This window comes from Dendropsophus ebraccatus, chromosome 1 (assembly GCF_027789765.1).
Source record: "Dendropsophus ebraccatus isolate aDenEbr1 chromosome 1, aDenEbr1.pat, whole genome shotgun sequence".
Lineage (NCBI taxonomy): Eukaryota > Metazoa > Chordata > Amphibia > Anura > Hylidae > Dendropsophus > Dendropsophus ebraccatus.
Window position 1 is genome coordinate 195992906 of NC_091454.1, and position 23199 is coordinate 196016104.

At 44.0% G+C, this 23199-nt stretch overlaps 1 protein-coding gene across 2 annotated transcripts; it reads right to left on the minus strand.

The window, feature by feature from the left end:
- Positions 1-1248: 1248 nt before the first annotated feature.
- Positions 1249-22380, minus strand: LMAN2L (lectin, mannose binding 2 like). Of its 2 annotated transcripts, XM_069943521.1 has the most exons (9): positions 22146-22380; positions 20313-20431; positions 16898-17015; positions 16013-16095; positions 13703-13726; positions 8153-8314; positions 7808-7922; positions 6808-6927; positions 1249-6718 (listed from the first exon to the last, which is right to left on the minus strand). In XM_069943521.1, exons 1-9 carry the CDS (start codon positions 22303-22305, stop codon positions 6576-6578), a joined length of 1044 nt encoding a protein of 347 aa, XP_069799622.1. In that variant the 5' UTR covers positions 22306-22380; the 3' UTR covers positions 1249-6575. The 2 variants fall into 2 exon arrangements, with proteins under 2 accessions (XP_069799622.1, XP_069799630.1); XM_069943529.1 differs by lacking the exon at positions 13703-13726 and having other exon boundaries at positions 22146-22377.
- Between the last annotated feature and the right edge of the window lie 819 nt (positions 22381-23199).

The following is a 23199-nucleotide window of genomic DNA, read 5'->3' on the forward strand; positions in this document are numbered from 1 at the left end:
AAACAGAGTAACAATTTTGAAAAACTGTGAGCTCTTAAACCAAGTTACTCTTAAACCAAGGTACCACTGTATTTGCAAAGCAGGCCCAGAATGCCCGAGTGCAGCTGAAGCGCTTGTCATCATGATCTTCCCCAAGAACAATATATTTAGAGTTATTTATGCCTCTTGTTCATGTTGTAGTCTCATGGAAAGTGGTTACTATGTTCAGTATTGGCTTCATTTTCCGCTAGCCACATTTTGGCCCAGTTACATGAAAACACAATATAACCATAAAGACAAGGAGACCTCTATGGCAGATTTTCCCAGTTATTTTACTTTGCAAGCCACATTCAACTCGGCAAAATAATCTGAAGCTGTACATGTATAGATTAGCTAGAGATAAGCGCAACTCGAGCACGCTCAAGTCTGATCGTTCTGCATTTGAGTTCAGCCCTAGGGAGTCCTGGAAAACATGGATACAGCCTATGGTCTTATACATTTTCCAGGCAGAAGAGGTTGGATGTTTTCTGCACACTGGATATATCCAGCCAGCTATTCCTCTGGTATGTGGTCCTACTACAAATCACCATGGTTTACAGGCCAGACTCCAGGTGCCTGGAAAAGCTGGGTACAGTCCTGAGAAACTTCTCCAAGGATAGCATCCAGCTTTTCCAGGTACCTGGAGTGGAGCTGCAGAGTTCAAAAGCAGCTGGCTGACAAGCTAACCGCCGTTCCTACTATAAATTTGCTCATCCCTACAAATGGCCACTTGTGATACCAAGGTTCTTTGCCTCCGACAACTGTGTTTAGAGCACTGAATCACGCAAATGTGGTTTTGGGAACAGTTTATTAAATTATACAAGCAGAAACAAGATGAAGGCAGCATTGAACATTCACAGTAACAAAAAAAAAAAAAAAATCAGTGCTACAACCAAATAAAATCTCTCCCTGAGCCAGAAGTGGGCACACTTTTACATAGACATGGCAAGCAGATGCCCTCCAGCTATGGTAGAGGTAACATGACCCAGGGTTGCGTGTAGTGCAAGTAGATAATAGTAATGGATAGCTGGTAGGGGGCAGGCTGACCACTCTGGATTATTCTGTGTCTTGTAATATAGTATACATGATATGTAACAGTAAGTAAGGATCTGACCAAACAGAACATGGAAAAACCGTGAGTACAGCAGAGGGACGGAGGACCTGACACGTCTGTTTTAAATGGCTTCTCTCCAGAAACAGCACCTCTCCTGTCCTTAGTTTGGGTGTAGGTTTTGTAGCTTAGTTCCATTGAAGTGAATGGAGGTGAATTGTAATACCACACACAACCTGAGTATGGGGTGGTGCTGTTTTTGCAAGAAGGTAGCTGTGCTTTTATATATCGTGGATATCCCCCTTCAATAGATATTTGTATTATGCTTTCTTCTATTATTCTTCCTAGGAATATATGAATACATTAACAAGACAATGCCAGCCTGTGTACGGTGCAATGTCTGGACAAGATACGTGCTCATCCCAAGATGTCCATTTATTCAGAAATATTTCCGCGAGAAGTAACTGAGGAGTGCCACAATACAAAAACCTAAGAAAAATTCCAAAAAGGATCCCGGCCACAACCTCAGCTCTGACCTTGTGGACAATAGCTGTAAGTCAGGCACACATATTATATGAGAATCTAGTAGAGATGGGTGCAACGGGAACATGCTCGAGTCCGATCGTTCGGCATTTTATTACCCAAGGGAGTCTGGGAAAACATGGATACAGCCTATAGCTGCATCCAACTTCTTCAGCCACTGGTTTGCAAATGCCGAACGATGTGACTCCAGCATGCTCAGGTTGCGCTCATATTTCGTTATCAGACTGCTTTATCATAAAGGTAACAGACCCATAAAAGAGAAGGAACACATTATTCTCACCAGCCAATAGGTTATTTCAGTGTTTCCAGCGTACACAGTAAAAGCAGCAAACAGCTCTGGATTACATGCAAATACACCTACTTTCCATTGCGATGACTACATGCACACAGCTTCTCGCTGAGGAGATCCTCTTCACCTCCCTAAGTAAAAGCTGGTGTTTAGGTGCATTATCCTCCAACGCACAATTACCCATGGCTCTATAGCTCTTGGTAGACTACAACTCCCAGCATGCTGTGAGCTGTGGATTCCCAACAGGTGTCGAACCACAGGTTATAGCTTTCAGCTGTAAAGAAATCTCAATATTATCGTGTCTGTTAGGCTAGGTTCACACTGCGTTTTCAGCATCCGTTTAACGCATCCGTTTTTTTCAAAAAACGCATGAAAAACGGATTGCAAAAAACGGATTCATTTGTATGCATCCGTTTTTCCATTGACTTCCATTATAAAAAAAAACGGATCCGTTTTTTTTGGCGGACCAAAAAACGTTGCTGACCCTATTTTTCTGGACGTTAAAAAAAACGGATCCGTTAAACGGATGCTGAAAACGCAGTGTGAACCTAGCCTTACTGAATAGTGGACAAGTTAGAAAAAAAAATAGAAGAGGTAGATTGGGGTCCATTCAGACACAGCAAGTGTAGTTTGCATCCGCAACCTCAGACCTACACGGAGCCTAAGTCTGAATAGATCCTTATACTATTTAATAAAGGGGTTCCCCAAGTTTTTGTATCCTTAGGATAGGCCATCACTATCCATTCAGTGGGGCTCCGGCTCACTGAAGAGACCAATGTGCTTGTGCCAGTGTTGCAGCTTTCTCCCACCAGGCACATGGTAGCAGGTGGACTTGGTATTGCAGTGAATGGGGCAACTACAATGCCAGGAGAAGCCACTACTCAGTGGACGGAGCTGGGCCAGGTAGGAACACAGCAGTGCCTTCTATCAGCTGAACCATGGGGATTCTGGGACTCACACTATGAATAAACGATCAATAAAAAAAAAAGCACTGGAGAAGCCCTTAAAAGGGGCAACAAAGTTTCAGAAAGAATATTGGGAAATTCATACATGAATAACTTTGCGGCCATAATAGCTTTTTAAAGTGTTTATCCAGAAGTTTGGTGTTAATCAAATAAAGAGCAAACCCCCTATAACGCACTTGGTAAAAGCTCCCACCACTCCAGCACCAATGTGCTTTCAGCTATACATGTACATAGCGATGACATCACATGTATCCACATGACTGCTGCAACCAATAAGTGACCTCAGAGGTGACTAAGCCCAGCGATTGGCTGCAGCAGCTGCGTGAAGAGAGATGAGATCATTATCGCTGTAGCTAAATAAAGACTGGTGGGGACCACTGAAGCATCGGAGGGGGGATTTTTTTATGGGTGTTTTAAAACCTTTCTGCTGTTAGGCTAATTTCTGTAACAGACAAATAATAGATGTCTAATAGGGTGTAGACGTGAATTAACAAAGAGTTTTGTGGATAAACAAATACTAATACTATACTAATATGTAAGGTATAATTACTAGTGTTGAAATGTTCGGGTTCAGCAGCATTGGGGTTGGTGTTTGATTTCCAGTTGCTGCAGAAGTTGGATGCCACCCTAGGGAGTCCTGACAGCTCTAGGGCAGCACCCAACTTCTGCACCTGCGGGGAATCAAACGCAGAAGGTTTTTGGATAGCGTTGCCACACCCAAACATTTTGACAGGTTCACTCAACACTAAAAATTACCCCATAGGTGAAAGCATATGCATGCGGAGAGGTGCTCACATTTCTAAAGGGAAACGCTTAGGCAGCATATAAGTGGTCAAAACCTTCCATACTTGTGTGAGCTCATAGGAGAAGAGCCAAGTTGCAGGAGAGCAGTTCAGAATACATGCTGTGTAGACTGGTTTCTGCTGGTTACTAGGGCTCTTTTCCTCTGAGGTTTAATACACAAGGCCCAGCATCGCTAGAAGTTTATAGTTTATGTGCTTTCAGCAAAGCTATTCACAGTAAGAGGTAGAAATGAATAGGGTTTTCCAGGCCAAAATCATGGAAGGCCAATGCATGACTGATGATGGGCATACAGCCTCCAGGACTCCCATCAAGCTTCATGGTGGCTTGTCCTTAGGTGACATTCACCCAAGTAATGCAGTGCGGCCCCATCTCTAAGGATAAGGATAGGCCGCCACAGTTTTGGTCCAGGAAAACCCTTTTAAGGGACAGGTAGATCATACAGCTTGTTCTTCACAAGTAGAGGAAAATTATAGGCAGCAACCCAGATGCATACACGCATAAGAAAAGATTTAGCATTTAAAGCAACCCATCACGTCACTGATTTCATTTTCCAAAGAGCATCAGCAAAAATAAAAGCTGGAATCTGATTGGTTCCTAGGGCAAAAAAAAACAAGCAAATGTCTACTTATAATATGCTATAAATAATAAATCTCAGGTCTGAAGGCAGCATCGATATGTCTGTGTCTATGCTTGTCATATTTCATTGGTCTGTACAGCCTCATGTGGTTCTCAGGACTCAAAAAGCTGCAGTTATATGCAGTATATGGCTAAAAACAATGGGTAAATGACCTACTGGTGTATCAATTATACAAGTCATGGGCATCTTGCAGCCAGTTCCACACAAGTGTATTACATGCTCATTCATGCATCTGTATTAAGGACGCAAGTCCCAGGCCTGACCATGAATCTGATGACCCAAACAGACAGATGTTAACTAGGGTCATCAGAAACGTGGTCAGGCCAGGACTGGAATCCCTAATACAGACACAAAAACGGGCCTGCAATATGCTTGTGTGAAACCAAGCCAAGAATCCCTACCTGATAAAACCGACAATCTGACCCAACCCAAAATAACAATTACAACAGCTACATTGAAGGGGCTGATTTTTTTGGAACATAATCTCTTCAAAGGGGTTTTACACACGTCCATCATAGTGTATGACAATGTGAGCACATGCTTTTTACTATGATAAAGTATTGCCAGTACTAGTAGTAATAATGCAATGACCTAAGAAGGAGTCATAAGAGTTCACAGTGTGGTCATGTGTACAGCTCTCAGGTGAGATCAGTGTACGGCGCTGCGTGTGCTCACCTTATGATACACACATATAGAGAAGTTAATTCCCCTTTAAAAAAAAAAAAATCAAATTTTATTTTTTCCCCACTAAAAACAGGAGGCTCTGTCAGCTCTACTGATATGTTACTTGTATTCCCTGTGAAATAATTCTGCATGCATTTTTCTAAAAATGGTGTATAGTGCTGTTCCTCTGTTTTTCCTCCTGGAAACGCATAAAAACATTAAGATCTGGGTCTTTTCCTTTGGAGGTCCAGACACTTTGGATACTAACAGACTGTGCAGGTACACAGACATAGCGAATGGTAATACCCAGCTGTTAGCTTATTCATACATTTCTAGAAGAAAAACAGAGAATCTGCTCTATGCACAGATATAAAAACTGGCCTTCCAGAATTACTGCTTAGGCTGGGTTCACACTACGTTTTTGCAATCCGTTTTTTTTTCATCCCTTTTTTGCAAAAAAAAAAAACTGATGAAAAAAACGGATGCAACTGTGTGCATCCGTTTTGATCAATTTTTCCATTGACTTCCATTATGTAAAAAAAAAACGGATCAGTTTTTTTTAGCATACACAAAAACATCGTCGACCTCATTTTGTATCCTTTTTTTCAATAATGGAAGTCAATGGAAAAATTATCAGAACTGATGCACACAATCAGTTTTTCTTCGGCGGCGATTGGGCGGCCGGGGCTGCGGGGGGGCGATCGGGCGGCCGGGGCTGTGGGGGGCTGGCTGGAGCATATACTTCACCTGGTCCCCGCTCCGGCTTGCTGAAGACATCGGGAACCGCCGGAGCCGGGATCAGGTGAAGTATCAGCTCCGGCGGCCGGGGGGTTAATGGGGTGGGCTGCAGACAAACTCGCAGCAGGGATGTACATCCCTGCTGCGTGTTTGTCTGCCATTAAAAGTATAGGGCCGGGATCTGCAGCGAGTCTCGCTGCAAAAACGCAGCATGGAGACTCGCTGCAGACCCACCAAGTGGGTTTGTAACCTTACAGGCGAGCATGTACACATCAGGAGAGCCGACCGATCCTAGGAGTGTAATATCCTGAAAGGAGTTCATATGTGTTACCACAGAGGTCCGATTTGCTTTCCGTAAGATTGATAAGGTGTGACCTTAAAATATCATACATATGTATTATATATAGGAATTCTGTGTGATCAGAGGGGACGTGTTCTAAAAACAATAAGATTGTGAAGGCAATATACATTCTGCTTTATCTTCAATGATTCCTATCACCTACACACAGCAGAGGCAGCTAGGATATGGGCATAACCAGCAATCATGTATCATTGTGAAGTACTGTCATCATCACATTATAAGGCAATAGTAAACTGATAGACAGGACGCCCATGACTGCCCCCACTGTGTGTAGGTGACAGGCAGACATAAATAAGAAAACGCCATGGATCTGTTACAGATAGATACGTCTTCAGTAGCAGCTTACAAAATAACAAACCAGTGTTTAAAACCACCGACAAGAGCGGAGTCTGCTACATCTCTTGTGATAAGCTGGAAGGATTCCTATTCCGACCCATTCACAGAATGACTCTCCACCAGGGACGTTGTCTGCAAGTCTCAGCAGTGCTGACACAGTGGCAATGGACTTAGTAGAAATGCTTCCGGCTCCTTTCCTGCCACTTGTTGTACACAATGAGCAGTATGACACCAGCGAAGACCAAACAGACCAGCGAGAAGAAGATGATAAGGAACAAGGCAAATCCACTCATGGACTCTGCTGGATCCTCCACTAGAAAGAGCAACACATGAGAAGTTTATTGGAATGGAACATCCATACATACCGTAGAGAAGAAGAGAATAGAAGACCTGGGGACCTACATCCTGGCAGCTTCATGTTGTCTACGCTCGGAATGAAAACCTCCTTGTCCATCTTTTCCTCTGCAGGCGAGCGCTCCACGCTGATCTGGTACACCTTCAGGGAGATGATGTCATGGTTGTCTGCAGGCAATAATATATATGGGTGATAAACATATACAATAGGCTACAGGGTAGCCCACCTATTCCATACCACTGACTACCAGTAATCCCATGGTGTGTAGACTACTCTATAACCAATCCCTCTCCATCATGGTTTGTTACAATAACTCTTCAGAGTGTTAACAAGGTGGTTTTGGACTCTGGTTACTGCTATTAAAGGGAACCTGTCACCCCCCGTGCCAGGACAGAGCCTGGCCAACCCCCTGGTGCAGACCCATATACTCACCGCTTCCGAGAAGTCCCTGCTCCTGGACCTGCTCCCGCCGCGGAGATATCTCTGTCCGAAGCCGCGTGCCCACTCCCAGAGAGGAGTCCGATGCCCATAGAGAATGACTGAAGCCGTCATTCTCTATGGGCGTTGGACTCATCTCTGTGGCGGGAGTGGGTCCAGGAGCGGGACTTCTCGGAAGTGGTGAATATATATGGGTCTGCACTAGGGGGTCGGCCGGGCTCTGCCCCGCACGGGGGAAAGAAAACTGCCCATGAATGAATAGGTGATGGGAGAATCACCTTGAATTACCTATCAGGTACAGTATGGACACTTTAAAGGAGACAGACAGACTAAGCCAGCCTGGACTGTGTATGTAATCTCCTGCACATAGTACTAGCTAAGCCCCGCCCCCACTTCCTGTGTTCTGTCTTGGTCTCTGCTGCTAGAGACTAAATTACTCTGATAGTTAGTGGACAGCAATTTCCAGAGAAGTGAGACCCCTAGTGGCCAAGACTTTATATCTTTATTCTGGGGTAATGGGTCCTTTTTTAAGAATAAAGTGATTTACCAACATATTAGAAATCACATTATAGGAAGTTGTTTGAAACAACAACAACAATTTAATCCTACCTGAAAGATCCCCAGTAGCGGCTGAAGCTCCAAAGTAATATCCACGAGGCAAGCGCACACCAGGAACATCCAGGCAATCTCTCCATTCCTGCTTACCATCAATGTCAAGCATGACCTAAAAGTGCAGCGGATGAAGAGTAGACAGGTGAGGGTTTGGAGAGAACTGAGTATTATATAACATGAAGCCAAATATTCTTATAGTAATGAAGCTGTTTGTAAAGTTTTCAATATGATTATTCCAGGTGCACAGGAGATCCTGAATTACGGCAAGTAAAATAGTATGTAGTCTAGTCAGGGTTTTCTCAGCTCAGCATCATTTATATAATTAAAAGGGTAAACTCTTACCGTCAGTCTGCGCTTTACATAACGTATGACAAGGAAAGTGTCATGGTTGAGATTTCTAACCATAGCTGTGCATCCCCCGAGCTCAGTAGGGCGGCCATCCCGGCTGTGATCATACGACAGTGATCCATTGCTCACCATTGCCGACACATAAGGAAATATACGCTGGTGAAAGAGGGAAGGACAAGAGGAAGATGAGGATTATACATGCTCATACAATACTATCCATCTGTACTAATACTGATCACCCTACTTCCCATCAGGTACAGAGCAGAGTCATTCCTATTACATACAGCATGCTGACTAATACAGAGCACAGTCATTGCCATCACATACAAATAAAGCATAAAGTGGGGTCAGCATAATACTGAGCAGTATTATTACATATAGAGGAGATAAATAATACTGAGCATAGTCATGTCTATTACATACAGAGGAGGCAGCCTAATACTGAGCATAGTCATGTCTATTACATACAGAGGAGGCAGCCTAATACTGAGCATAGTCATGTCTATTACATATAGAGGAGATGACTAATACTGAGCATAGTCATGTCTATTACATACAGAGGAGGCAGCCTAATACTGAGCATAGTCATGTCTATTACATACAGAGGAGGCAGCCTAATACTGAGCATAGTCATGTCTATTACATACAGAGGAGGCAGCCTAATACTGAGCATAGTCATGTCTATTACATACAGAGGAGATGACTAATACTGAGCATAGTCATGTCTATTACATACAGAGGAGGCAGCCTAATACTGAGCATAGTCATGTCTATTACATACAGAGGAGGCAGCCTAATACTGAGCATAGTCATGTCTATTACATACAGAGGAGGCAGCCTAATACTGAGCATAGTCATGTCTATTACATACAGAGGAGGCAGCCTAATACGGAGCATAGTCATGTCTATTACACACAGAGGAGGCAGCCTAATACTGAGCATAGTCATGTCTATTACATATAGAGGAGATGACTAATACTGAGCATAGTCATGTCTATTACATACAGAGGAGGCAGCCTAATACTGAGCATAGTCATGTCTATTACATACAGAGGAGGCAGCCTAATACTGAGCATAGTCATGTCTATTACATACAGAGGAGGCAGCCTAATACTGAGCATAGTCATGTCTATTACATACAGAGGAGGCAGCCTAATACTGAGCATAGTCATGTCTATTACATACAGAGGAGGCAGCCTAATACTGAGCATAGTCATGTCTATTACATACAGAGGAGGCAGCCTAATACTGAGCATAGTCATGTCTATTACATACAGAGGAGGCAGCCTAATACGGAGCATAGTCATGTCTATTACATATAGAGGAGATGACTAATACTGAGCATAGTCATGTCTATTACATACAGAGGAGGCAGCCTAATACTGAGCATAGTCATGTCTATTACATATAGAGGAGGCAGCCTAATACTGAGCATAGTCATGTCTATTACACACAGAGGAGGCAGCCTAATACTGAGCATAGTCATGTCTATTACATATAGAGGAGATGACTAATACTGAGCATAGTCATGTCTATTACATACAGAGGAGGCAGCCTAATACTGAGCATAGTCATGTCTATTACATACAGAGGAGGCAGCCTAATACTGAGCATAGTCGTGTCTATTACACACAGAGGAGGCAGCCTAATACTGAGCATAGTCATTACTATTACATATAGAGGAGATGACTAATACTGAGCATAGTCATGTCTATTACATATAGAGGAGATGACTAATACTGAGCATAGTCATGTCTATTACATACAGAGGAGGCAGCCTAATACTGAGCATAGTCATGTCTATTACTTACAGAGGAGGCAGCCTAATACTGAGCATAGTCATTCCAATTACACACAGAGGAGGCAGCCTAATACTGAGCATAGTCATGTCTATTACATATAGATGAGATGACTAATACTGAGCATAGTCAGGTCTATTACATATAGAGGAGGCAGCCTAATACTGAGCATAGTCATGTCTATTACATACAGAGGAGGCAGCCTAATACTGAGCATAGTCATGTCTATTACATACAGAGGAGGCAGCCTAATACTGAGCATAGTCATGTCTATTACATATAGAGGAGATGACTAATACTGAGCATAGTCATGTCTATTACATACAGAGGAGGCAGCCTAATACTGAGCATAGTCATGTCTATTACACACAGAGGAGGCAGCCTAATACTGAGCATAGTCATTCCTATTACATATAGAGGAGATGACTAATACTGAGCATAGTCATGTCTATTACATATAGATGAGATGACTAATACTGAGCATAGTCAGGTCTATTACATATAGAGGAGGCAGCCTAATACTGAGCATAGTCATGTCTATTACATACAGAGGAGGCAGCCTAATACTGAGCATAGTCATGTCTATTACATACAGAGGAGGCAGCCTAATACTGAGCATAGTCATGTCTATTACATACAGAGGAGGCAGCCTAATACTGAGCATAGTCATGTCTATTACATATAGAGGAGATGACTAATACTGAGCATAGTCATGTCTATTACATACAGAGGAGGCAGCCTAATACTGAGCATAGTCATGTCTATTACACACAGAGGAGGCAGCCTAATACTGAGCATAGTCATGTCTATTACATATAGAGGAGATGACTAATACTGAGCATAGTCATGTCTATTACATACAGAGGAGATGACTAATACTGAGCATAGTCATGTCTATTACATACAGAGGAGGCAGCCTAATACTGAGCATAGTCATGTCTATTACTTACAGAGGAGGCAGCCTAATACTGAGCATAGTCATTCCAATTACATATAGAGGAGATGACTAATACTGAGCATAGTCATGTCTATTACATATAGATGAGATGACTAATACTGAGCATAGTCATGTCTATTACATATAGAGGAGATGACTAATACTGAGCATAGTCATGTCTATTACATACAGAGGAGATGACTAATACTGAGCATAGTCATGTCTATTACATACAGAGGAGGCAGCCTAATACTGAGCATAGTCATGTCTATTACATACAGAGGAGGCAGCCTAATACTGAGCATAGTCATTCCAATTACACACAGAGGAGGCAGCCTAATACTGAGCATAGTCATGTCTATTACATACAGAGGAGGCAGCCTAATACGGAGCATAGTCATGTCTATTACACACAGAGGAGGCAGCCTAATACTGAGCATAGTCATGTCTATTACATATAGATGAGATGACTAATACTGAGCATAGTCATGTCTATTACATATAGAGGAGATGAATAATACTGAGCATAGTCATGTCTATTACATATAGAGGAGGCAGCCTAATACTGAGCATAGTCATGTCTATTACATACAGAGGAGGCAGCCTAATACTGAGCATAGTCATGTCTATTACATATAGAGGAGATGAATAATACTGAGCATAGTCATGTCTATTACATATAGAGGAGGCAGCCTAATACTGAGCATAGTCATGTCTATTACATATAGAGGAGGCAGCCTAATACTGAGCATAGTCATGTCTATTACATATAGAGGAGATGAATAATACTGAGCATAGTCATGTCTATTACATAGAGAGAAAGCTGCCAAATACCGAGCATAGTCATGTCTATTATATGCAGAGAAGGTTGCCAAATACAGAGCATAGTTATTTCCATTATATATAAAGAAGACAACCTATACTGAGCACAGTCATTAGCCCTAACATACATGCTAATCCCAATGGCGGAGGGAGGGGTAAATGGATCAAGTCATCTATTCCTCTGCTAGTTTTAGAGACTGTGGGGGGGTAAGTGTGATCAGTCCCGGACTCTTTTTTTTCCCCTGTGCCCATACACACAATCTAAACTGATTTTTTCCTTTGTAAAGACCCTCTGGCCCTCCTTATATACTAGAAGTGGTAGGTTCCTGTGCTGTATTCTCCAGTAACACTGAAGAACATATAGTTCTTATAGCCAATCACTGACCATGTTAGAAAGCAGAGCTCATCGTAGCTGACAGGCTCAAGGCTCTAAGACTGGAAATTAATTCATACAGAAGGGAAATGCCTGTGTAAGAGGGATTATTGCAAGACTCATTTCCCAACACTACAATTACATGTGTATGTATAGGCCAGCATGTCATCAGATCAGCCAGTGCACCCTCCAGTGCTTGGTGGTCGAGATTTAGTGCGACAATATGCTGTGTTAATAAATCCTTGACATATTACTTGGCCTAAGCCGAGTGATCTTCAAATGATGGATTTAAGAAACTGATCTGTAGAAATCCAATGTTCCTGCAGATGGTGGGCGCTGCTCTTCATATCCCATTTTCACAGGCTTTTCCCACCATCATTTCCCTGTATGCGTCATTACTTGGCACCCAGACGTCCTCTGTAGAGAGGATACAGTAATGGCTATATGTCAACAGGAGGCTTGTGGATGGGACCCAAATCCTCAAGAATTACTGTCATCTGCTGCTGTCTGCAAATACATGCATGGAAAGTAGACCCACATGCTATAAGGTCGGGGATGGTTCTCCAGGCTTGTGCTGCCAATACGTAGTCAGGTAGTCATCACAAGAGGCCATGACATGTTACATTGCTCAACCACTGCCCCATAAGTGAGTCCTATGAGAGCTAACGAGGAGTCAAAGTCCCCACACACCAGAAAGTAGACTGTTGAACTCTTCGCTCTATAAAATCACAGCCGAACCCTTTGTTTCGGGGGAGATAAGCCGCAGCAAGAACTCTCACTGCAACTCACCCCTCCCCATAAAGCACACAGGAACGCTCAGCTGTGCGGAACGTTCCTGTGTATGGGATGGTGGGTGAGAGAGATAACTGACAGCCAGAAGATAATGAAAGTGTATCGGGACCTATAGACACTGGCGATACACTGCTACCGGAATGTAGCCCCACAGCCCCTCTGTTCTAGTGTTCACTGGGGGTCTTGGCACTTTTTTTAATGTCTGTAGGACATATTATCAATACAAAGTTACCCTAGAATTGATTTTTACAGGTACAGGGCCTGCTTTTTAAAGGGTATATCTTACTGGGTCCAATCCAGAGAAAAGGGGGTCCCTTGTGTAAATGGAGAGACCATAGAACAGGGGTAGGGAACCTTGGCTCTCCGGCTGTTGGAAAACTACAAATCCCATCATGCCTGGACAGCCAAGGCTAAAGCTTTGGCTGTCCAGTCATGATGGGAGTTGTAGTCTTGAAACAGCTGGAGAGCCAAGGTTCTCTACCCCTGGTATAGAGGATGTGCTCTACTGCTCTATTCACTCTCTATAGGACGGCTATATTCAATCATTCCCTCTGCGGTTTGCCTGACAGGGGACTGGGTTTCCAGCAGTCGGACCCCCACAGATCTATCATTTATCCTCTCTTTAGTGCACAGGTGATCAATGTATCTGGTTACAATGCTAGAGAAAGATGCGGCACAGGAAGCAGCAGGTGGCAGGATATAGAAGAATGATGGCGGACAGCATGTGACGTGATGCACATAGCACAAGGGAAACAGACAGCATTAATATAGCAAACACAGACCAGGGAAGCCAAGTGTAATAATAGAGGCGCTTAATATACCTGATTCCCTGCAGAGTATCTCTTCTTCAGAGACGGCCATCCAGAAGCAGAGGAGAAAGCACAAGCAACAATACACAAACATTGCATCTTAGTAACAGACATGGAGGAGCAGAGACAGTACAGGCTACATTACCCACTATACATCCTAGGAAGGGGCAGAGGCTGGTATTGTTCTCAGTTATCTGCCAGGACCAGGACAGTGCTATTCTGCTGGATAATTCATACACTTGTGGTCCATTATCACACTTATTATGTATCTCATTAAATTAACATGCATTCTGCACCAATAGGTATACCAGCCATATCAAACAGCTGCTCTATACTAAGATATTCAGGCCCTTCAGGCACCATGCCTTATGGGTACATCATGGTGCTGGGTAAAGGGGTATAGAGTGGGTTCACGACGCAAACCCTCTCTATACTCAGCAGCTCCCAGCAGCTAGGGGGTGTGAGCTATTTAACTATTTAGATACCGCTGTCAAAACTGAAAGTGGCATTTAAATGGCCTTACTTGCATTGGTGGACAGTGGTTTGGATCAGCTCTCTGCAGAGAAATCGTGAGGAGGCGATGCCATCAGGGCTGTGGAGTCGGAGTCGAGAAGTCGGAGTCGGAACTAGTTTTGGCTGGAGTCAGAAAAAACGTACCGACTCCGACTCCAGCTTTTTAAAAAAAATCTTAGGACAATTTAAAATTGAGTTTTGATCTGAATTTTCAAAATATATTATGAGCAACATGCTAATAGGACACTGGCCCTATTCCATAAGGGTGGTCGGGGAGATGTTGTCGGTCACTATTTGGCAGTTTGTTTCTGAGCTGGAAGAGTCCATTGTGCGTGTGGGGGGAGATCTGTGCTGTTCTCTTCCTGGATGCTGGGTGACTGTATATGAGCAGCAGTGTAATATGGAGCTATCCTGTGTAATATAGAGGAGGAGAAGACATAAGTAGTGCAGCAGTAACCTCTGTCCTCAATGTGGTGTTTTTCTTCAGTGTTCTATGGCTGTGTGTGTGTGTGTGTGTGTATGTGTGTGCGCGTGCTATGGCTGCAGCAGGCTGTGTGTGTGTGTGTGTGTGTGTGTGTGTGTGCGTGTGTGTGCGTGCGTGCTAGGTGTGCCCCCACACCCACAGTGACCCCTCTAAATCACTATGGCTGACATTTATATTACAGGGATCTGAAAGGGGTAAGCAGCGTTTCTGTGTGTATGGTGAATATTTACTTAGAACATAGAAGATTGTCAGCAGGAAAAGACCACCTGCTCCATCTAGTCTAGTTTTGAGTAGTTGAGGACATGGAGGCTGGAGACTTGCTGCATCTACTGCTCACACAGGAGAAGATGCTTTATATCTTTTCTTATTCCCTCAGAAGTCGCCCCAGGATCATGTAGGACATTAGGGAGAAGCTGCTGAGCCAGTGTGATAAATAACTCCCCTGGTATCTGACCAGCCATTTATGAAGAAGCAGGAGTCGGAGTCGGGTGTTGGAGTGGGTCCTGATAAAATTCAGGAGTCGGAGCTGCGGCTTACTGACTCCACAGCCCTGGATGCCATGTCATTGTATGTTTTTCAAGTTATAAATAAATCTATCCCATAATTAAAGCTTTAAAAGGGGAAAGAATACACCACTTCCTGCAGGACATACAGCAGCTGATAAGTACAGACCAATAACTGTTTAGTAGAGATGAGCCGAAGCACTCATCGAAGCGCTTCATTTGATCGGCGCTCTGCTGATCACGCCGCCGGGCTTCCCACACTGCTCCGCTCCATTCCACACTTCCCAGGATGCGGGAAAAAGCAGGGTTCAATTCTGAGAAACTTCTCCCAGTTTCCCAGGAATGGATCCAGCATTTCCCTGGCACCCGGAGTGATGTGGCAGGGAGCAGAGCAGTGCAGGAAGCCCGGCGGCGTGATGGGCGGAGCGTTGATACAGCAAAGCACTTCGCTCATCTCTACTGTTTAGACAAAGGATGCACGGACATCGCTAACTATGTCCATGCAGCCCTTGCTAAACGATTATTGAGCCTGTTTAAAAGGTCCAGTAAACGGCCTCATTTGCATAATTAAAAAGAAAGTTTATATTTCCCTAAAGGAGAGGACTACTGAATTAAAAAAAAAAAAAAGTCTCTGCAGAATCAGGAGGACCAGCCCTATCTAGCCATGGGCCTCTATTAATAAAAATACATTTGTAAAAACACTCATAACACGATGTCCACAATCAGAAATATTCGTTCGCCAATGTCACCACAGCCTCCCCAAGGCAAGAAGCAATGAGACCACGACATGGAGGATCTCAGGGATTTTAGGGTCACACTTACTTCATGCTGCTTCTCCTCATTCGGGTAAGTGTCCACAAACACTCCGAGACCTACAAATTGTTCTTTACTTCCAAACACAGAACCTGGAACATCAGATCGGTAAAAATCAGATTAACAAGAAACACTACCTAAAGGGAATCATCTTTCCACACTGCTGACACTGTTAGCTAGCTGTTAGGTCAAGGAGACACGTGGTAGCTTTCATATATCTGGCTGTGCTTCTAGAATGTAGAAAATGCTTTCATTATTTGGTGAAAAGTATCAGATGATTTCCCGAGCTCAGGATGTGCTCCCCCTCCCATCACTATCCCTCCTTGATTGACAGCCAGCTGTAAGATGAGCCATGAGAAGCAGTGTGGGGGATATAGAGTGAGGAGGTGTTATCTTTACAGCAGCTTAGGAGCTTTGGAACACCTGTCTCTTTGCACTGAACAAAACCATTTTCCCTTCTGGAAACACAGACGGATATATATAAGGTACCATTTGTCTGCGTAACCTAATAGTGTCAACAATTTGTAATGTGAACTGCAGCAGACCGATTCACATTAAAGGGGTTAGCCAGGGGGATAGGATAGGGGATAACAATATGATCAAGGGAGGTCCAACTGCTGGGACCCCCCAGAATGGGGACTGGAGTCTCCTGTAGGAACAGAGCAGCAATTGCATATCAACACCAATGCTCAATTCTCTGTGGGAGCTGCCAGACACCACAGAGTACATCATTTGGTTATCTTTGGTGGTTTCCGGACAGAGTAAATGGAGCACTGGTTGTACTCCTTTTGTCACAAGAGACTTGGAGCAGTTGGACCCCCTATGATTAGATATTTCCTATCCTGAGGATAAGGGAAAACCCCTTTAAAACAAGAGAGATAAAGTACTTCTTACCTTCTTGCATTCGATCCTTGGTAAACCAGAGGGCAAAGCCATCTCCATTTAGGTTTTTCTTGCCCTGTCCATGTACTTTAAAATGAACCTGTAGTTCCCAATCTCGTAGGTAGCAGGGCTGGAAAAAGTAATTATAGTCTGTCATTTAAGGAGATGGATCACAAGTTAAAGTAGAGTTATCAGCACAGAGGAGGATAATATCATATTACAGAGGGATTTGGAGAAGCTAGAGGCTTGGGCAGTGAAATGGCAAATGAAGTTTAATGTGGATAAATGTAAGGTTATGCACTTGGGCCGTAGAAATAAGTACAGTTATGTGCTAAATAATAAAACACTGGGTAAAACTACTTCCGAAAAGGACCTGGGGGTATTGGTGGACAGTAAACTCAACTTAAATGATCAGTGCCAGGCAGCAGCTGCCAAGGCTAATAAAATAATGGGATGCATCAAAAGAGGTATAGATGCTAAATATGAGAACATAGTTTTGCCTCTTTATAAATCACTGGTCAGACCACACATGGAATACTGTGTAGTTTTGGGCACCGGTATATAAGAAGGACACAGCTGACCTAGAGCGGGTGCAGAGGAGGGCGACAAAGGTCATTAAGGGAATGGGTGGATTACAGTACCAGGACAGGTTATCAAGCTTGGGGTTATTTACGCTAGAAAAAAGACGTCTTAGGGGTGATCTGATCAAAATGTACAAATATATGAATGGACAGTACAGAGGTCTTTGTAGTGGTCGTTTTACTCCTAGGTCTGTAACCATGACAAGGGGGCATCCTCTACGTCTAGAGGAAAGAAGATTTAATCATCAGCATCGACGCAGGTTCTTTACTGTAAGAGCGGTAAGACTGTGGAACTTTCTGCCACATGATGTTGTCATGGCCGATTCATTAAAGAAGTTTAAGGGAGGCCTAGATGCTTTTCTTGAACAATATAATATTACAAGTTATGGGCATTAGATTTCCGGTGATACGTTGATCCAGGGATTGTTCTGGTTGCCATTGGAGTCGGGAGGGAGTTTTCTCCCTGTGATGGGGCAATTGTCATCTGCCTCATAGGGGTTTTTGCCTTCCCTGGATCAACACAGTAGGATTTCCCTAGGTTGAACCTGATGGACTCTTGTCTTCTTTCAACCTTATTTACTATGTTACTATGTAAGTTAAAGCCTAAATTATAGTCTTGAGCTACATTCACTATTCTCCAGGCTTCAGAGCTGAAATCTCCCAGCATTATTAAATAGTACATTTACACTGCAGGGTATGTTTATTGTATTCACTGGGAATGCTCAAGTATCCTTAGGCCCAACATTCACCTGATGGTGTACTTTGGGCATTCAGTGGACTGATGTATATGGGGGGCCTTCCACAACTCCTCTGAATGCAGAAGTGGGAAGAGAGAAGGACCAGGCAGTTTAGAGCCACCATTCAGCAACAGCTTTTCTGCACTGAAAACAAATGCACACTCGGCCAAGCTGAGTGTGAACGTGTAAGAGGAGGCTGGGCAACAACTTAAAGCTTTTAATCCAAGATCTGTCCTGCAGTCCGTTCGGCAGGTAATGCAGTTATTGTGCTAAAAATGTACTTTTAAACTGGCAGCCCCGTGCCTTACGGGAGTGGCCTGGATTGTGTATGCATTAGGCTGGCACAACCTCTCCGTCTCTCCTCCCCGCCCTCCTCATCATTAGGAATGCTCCAGGCAGATTGCCTACTACTCCTCACCTGTGTGAACCGGTTCACCCAGTATGGGATCCGGTTCGGATTTTCCCAAAAATCCGAGTCCAATCGGATTCGGATTTTTGGAAATCCGCTCAGTTTTTTTTTTTTGCTTTCCGGACGGGAAAAGCGCTTTCCCATGATGCCCGGAACATATGCAATCAGCAGGGATCTTGCACTAGCCCACCCCCTGTGTGAAGATGGAATTGCTTTAAGAGGAGCGGTCACATGACCGCACCACGCAGTGTGTAGAGAGAGAGGAAGCAAGCTGCTGTTGTGTACTACAGACTACTGAAAAGATATTGTGGGAAAGGAAAGGAAAGATTAGGAAAGTAGAGAGAGGAGAAACATCTAGTGATTGAGAGAGAAATATAGAGAGGGCGATAGATAGATTAGGCATAGGACAGCAAAGGGTGCACGGAACCAAAACGTACAGTACAGATATACAAGTCCTATACTTCTGATAGTGTGTATATCACATCCGTCTTATCCTGAGAGACAAAAATACCTGGTTGAGGTGTATAGCATTGTATCTTAAAAAAGTGCTATATTTATATAATATATATATATATATCCAATTTCTATACTAGCATTTTCTATACTAGCATTGTATCTTAAAAAAAAAAGTGCTATATACCCAATTTCTATACTTGGACACTTCTGATAGTGTGTATATCACATCTGTCTTATCCTGAGAGACTAAAATACCTGGTTCAGGTGTATAGCATTGTATCTTAAAAAAAGTGCTATATACCCAATTTCTATACTTGGACCCTTCTGATAGTGTGTATATTACATCCATCTTAACCTGAGAAACAAAAATTCCTGGTGCAGGTGCTCCTGCCTGGCCTCCATGTTGGCTACTGCTGATCCTGCCTGGCCTCCATGTTGGCTACTGCTGATCCTGCCTGGCCTCCATGTTGGCTACAGCTGCTCCTGCCTGTCCTCCATGTTGGCTACTGCTGCTCCTGCCTAGCCTCCATGTTGACTGCTGCTGCTCCTGTACTGGCCTCAAATGACTATTGCTGGACCTCCACTGACCTCCAATGACTACTGCTGCTCCTTCACTGCATTTGTGACCTTTTTCCTGCATAGACCCTGTAATGGTGAGTTTCCTGCATAGACCCTGTAATGGGCAATATTGAAGTCTAAAAAAAAAAAAATTGACTGAGATATCGAAAAGATAACGATGTTACTGACATGTAGAGCCCTTAATTCAACCAAATACACTACCCTCGTATCATATAGATGCTTTAAACTATGAAATCCGAAGAAATCCGAAATTCGGTCGGACCGAACTTTCCGTAAAAATCCGAAAGTCCGGTCGGACCGAACTTTTGAAAAGTTCGCTCATCTCTAGTTAGGGCATAAACACTCCTGTAGGGCACGGGGTTGTAAGTTTAAAAGTTGTTTTTTGGACAATAACTGCATCACCTGCCAAACGGACCCCAGGACAGATCTTGGATTAAAATTAGCTATCTGAAGGTACAAGTGGTTTGGGGGGGGGGGGGGGGGTCAGATTGTGGGTACAGAGTCGCTTTAAGAATATCCTGTTAAATAGCCATCTGGGAAGTACTGGAACATGAAGACAATAAAAAAAATAAAAAATAAAAAGAGTAAAAATAAGACTGATATACACTACCAAAGCATAAAATCAATGGACCATACACAGTAAAGCAGATGCTCTCTCTACTTACCATACGGTTCCACACAGATCCCCGTTTGCTCTGTAAATCAGGTGTCAGGCGGACATACTGAGGAGTAACCAGCACGTTGCCATTCAAGTCCCATAGTGAGGACGGTGAAGAGCCCAACCCTGAAAAGTATATATATATATATATTTTATCATCTCTTACTTTTCTCTTATTTATTCCCCAATACCATCCAAATGTCTATCTGGTGGCAAATAATCTCTCATGTGCTTCCACAGACAAAACTTCATAGTTCCACATTCTTAATAATGTCATTCTGTATTTAGGTACATGATCCTCCATCCATCCCAATATACACTCTCTGCACTGCTCTGTGTTAGGCCCATGTCACACAGCTGTTTATTCTGGCCACAAATGCTGACCCATACATCTCTATGACCCCCCCCCCACACACACACACACCCGTACTGAGTGGCCCAAAGTTGCGGCACTTATTATTGAATAGTTCTGTGCAAATGCATATGCAAGTGCAAATCCTGTCCGTAGTTGTGGGTCTTTGGCACTACAGATGTTTAAGTCAGGCCTTACTTTATGCCCCTGATCTCCTCTATTCTGCTCAGCTATAGTCTGCCCCCTGACATCCTCTGTGCTGCTCAGCTATAGTCTGTACCCTGACATCCTCTGTGCCTAGCTATAGTCTGTATCCTGACATCCTCTGTGCTGCTCAGCTATAGTCTGTATCCTGACATCCTCTGTGCTGCTCAGCTATAGTCTGTATCCTGACATCCTCTGTGCTGCTCAGCTATAGTCTGTATCCTGACATCCTCTGTGCTGCTCAGCTATAGTCTGTATCCTGACATCCTCTGTGCTGCTCAGCTATAGTCTGTATCCTGACATCCTCTGTGCTGCTCAGCTATAGTCTGTGTCCCCTGACATCCTCTGTGCTGCTCAGCTATAGTCTGTGCCCCCTGACATCCTCTGTGCTGCTCAGCTATAGTCTGTGCCCCCTGACATCCTCTGTGCTGCTCAGCTATAGTCTGTGCCCCCTGACATCCTCTGTGCTGCTCAGCTATAGTCTGTGCCCCCTGACATCCTCTGTGCTGCTCAGCTATAGTCTGTGCCCCCTGACATCCTCTGTGCTACTCAGCTATAGTCTGTGTCCCCTGACATCCTCTGTGCTGCTCAGCTATAGTCTGTACCCCTGACATCCTCTGTGCTGCTCAGCTATAGTCTGTGCCCCCTGACATCTTCTGTGCTTCTCAGCTATAGTCTGTACCCCTGACATCCTCTGTGCTGCTCAGCTATAGTCTGTCCCCTGACATCCTCTGTGCTGCTCAGCTATAGTCTGTACCCCTGACATCCTCTGTGCTGCTCAGCTATAGTCTGTGTCCCCTGACATCCTCTGTGCTGCTCAGCTATAGTCTGTGCCCCCTGACATCCTCTGTGCTGCTCAGCTATAGTCTGTGCCCCCTGACATCCTCTGTGCTGCTCAGCTATAGTCTGTCCTCTGACATCCTCTGTGCTGCTCAGCTATAGTCTGTCCCCTGACATCCTCTGTGCTGCTCAGCTATAGTCTGTCCCCTGACATCCTCTGTGCTGCTCAGCTATAGTCTGTCCCCTGACATCCTCTGTGCTGCTCAGCTATAGCCTGTCCCCTGACATCCTCTGTGCTGCTCAGCTATAGCCTGTCCCCTGATTTTCTCAGTAAACCACGTGACCGCCCTGTTGATCCGCACAGTCCTCTCTTCCTCAGTCACATGCTCTCCCCCTTCCTCGCTCCCCCTCCATCTCCCAGTTGCACTTCCGCCCCGGCCAATCCCCCGATGCCCCCAGCGGTATTGTTCCCTGTGTCCTCCCATGTCTCGCAGTGTAACTTACCCTGATAGGGTTTGCTCAGCGAGTGCTCCCTCTTTAGATACTCCTCGGTCTGATCGGCGGCAGCGGCGCACAGCCACACGGCCAGCAGCGGAATGACACCGGTCCACGAGACCCCCGACCAGCCACAAGCGCCGACACTCCGTTTGCCGACCGCCGCCATCTTGCTACTCTCCGCTCTGACACTAAACCAACCAATCAGAACGCAGGAGGGAGGAACGTTGACCTGACGCTTCCAGAACACTGATTGTTGCCATTGGAAATCCGATAACCAATGGGAGTAGAGATGGCCGGTGCATTGTAAATGCTGCAGTCTGATTGGTTGGTTAAGCGTGAGCCTGGTTGCCTAGGTTACGAGGAGCAGTAATATTTACTGACAGCCGGTCTCTTGGGGGTTAATAAAAAGCACTCTGCTCCTGTGTGTATAGACAATAGTGCTCATTACTTATGCTGAAATCCCATGTTACCACATAGACATAATTACCGCTGTCCTCATTAATACTCCAACCTGTGGTAAAACTACAACTCCCAGCATGCCCTGACAACTTTTATGCTGGGAATTGTAGTTTCAGATTGATGAGCCCCTTAGAACACAGGTGTCAAACCTGCGACCCTTCAGCTGTTTCAAAACTACAATTCCCATCATGCCTGGACAGCCAAAGCTAAAGCTTTGGCTGTCCAGGCATGATGGGAATTGTAGTTTTGCAACAGCTGGAGGGTTTAACACCTGTGCCTTAGAAGATAGGCACAATTTTTCTTTTTACAGCATCGTATGCAGATGCCATGCTTTCTTTCATATACATAGATCATGAACGATGTAGTAAATAAAATAGATCGTACAGGTTTTTACGATATAAATACGATAAAGGTTTTTACGATAAAAATATCAGTAACTGCCTATTACTTTATGTTTCAATGTCTGTAATAAAGTTTATTGTAAAAATACTTTTTTAAAAAATTGATTTTAATTTAACTTAAAGAAGTACTCCATAATATTTATACGAGCTCGTCCATTGCCCAGGTGACCTGGTCTCATAGTGATACACAGACAACTGTG

Bases quoted from the DNA above. Each gene is read 5' to 3' on its own strand.
- LMAN2L (XM_069943521.1), bottom strand. From the start codon at position 22,305: ATGGCGGCGGTCGGCAAACGGAGTGTCGGCGCTTGTGGCTGGTCGGGG. The intron at 16,096-16,897 runs GTAAGAAGTACT...CTGATGTTCCAG, and splicing joins CAAGGATCGAATGCAAGAAG to GTTCTGTGTTTGGAAGTAAA. The intron at 6,719-6,807 runs GTAGGTCCCCAG...TGCTCTTTCTAG, and splicing joins CAACATGAAGCTGCCAGGAT to TGGAGGATCCAGCAGAGTCC.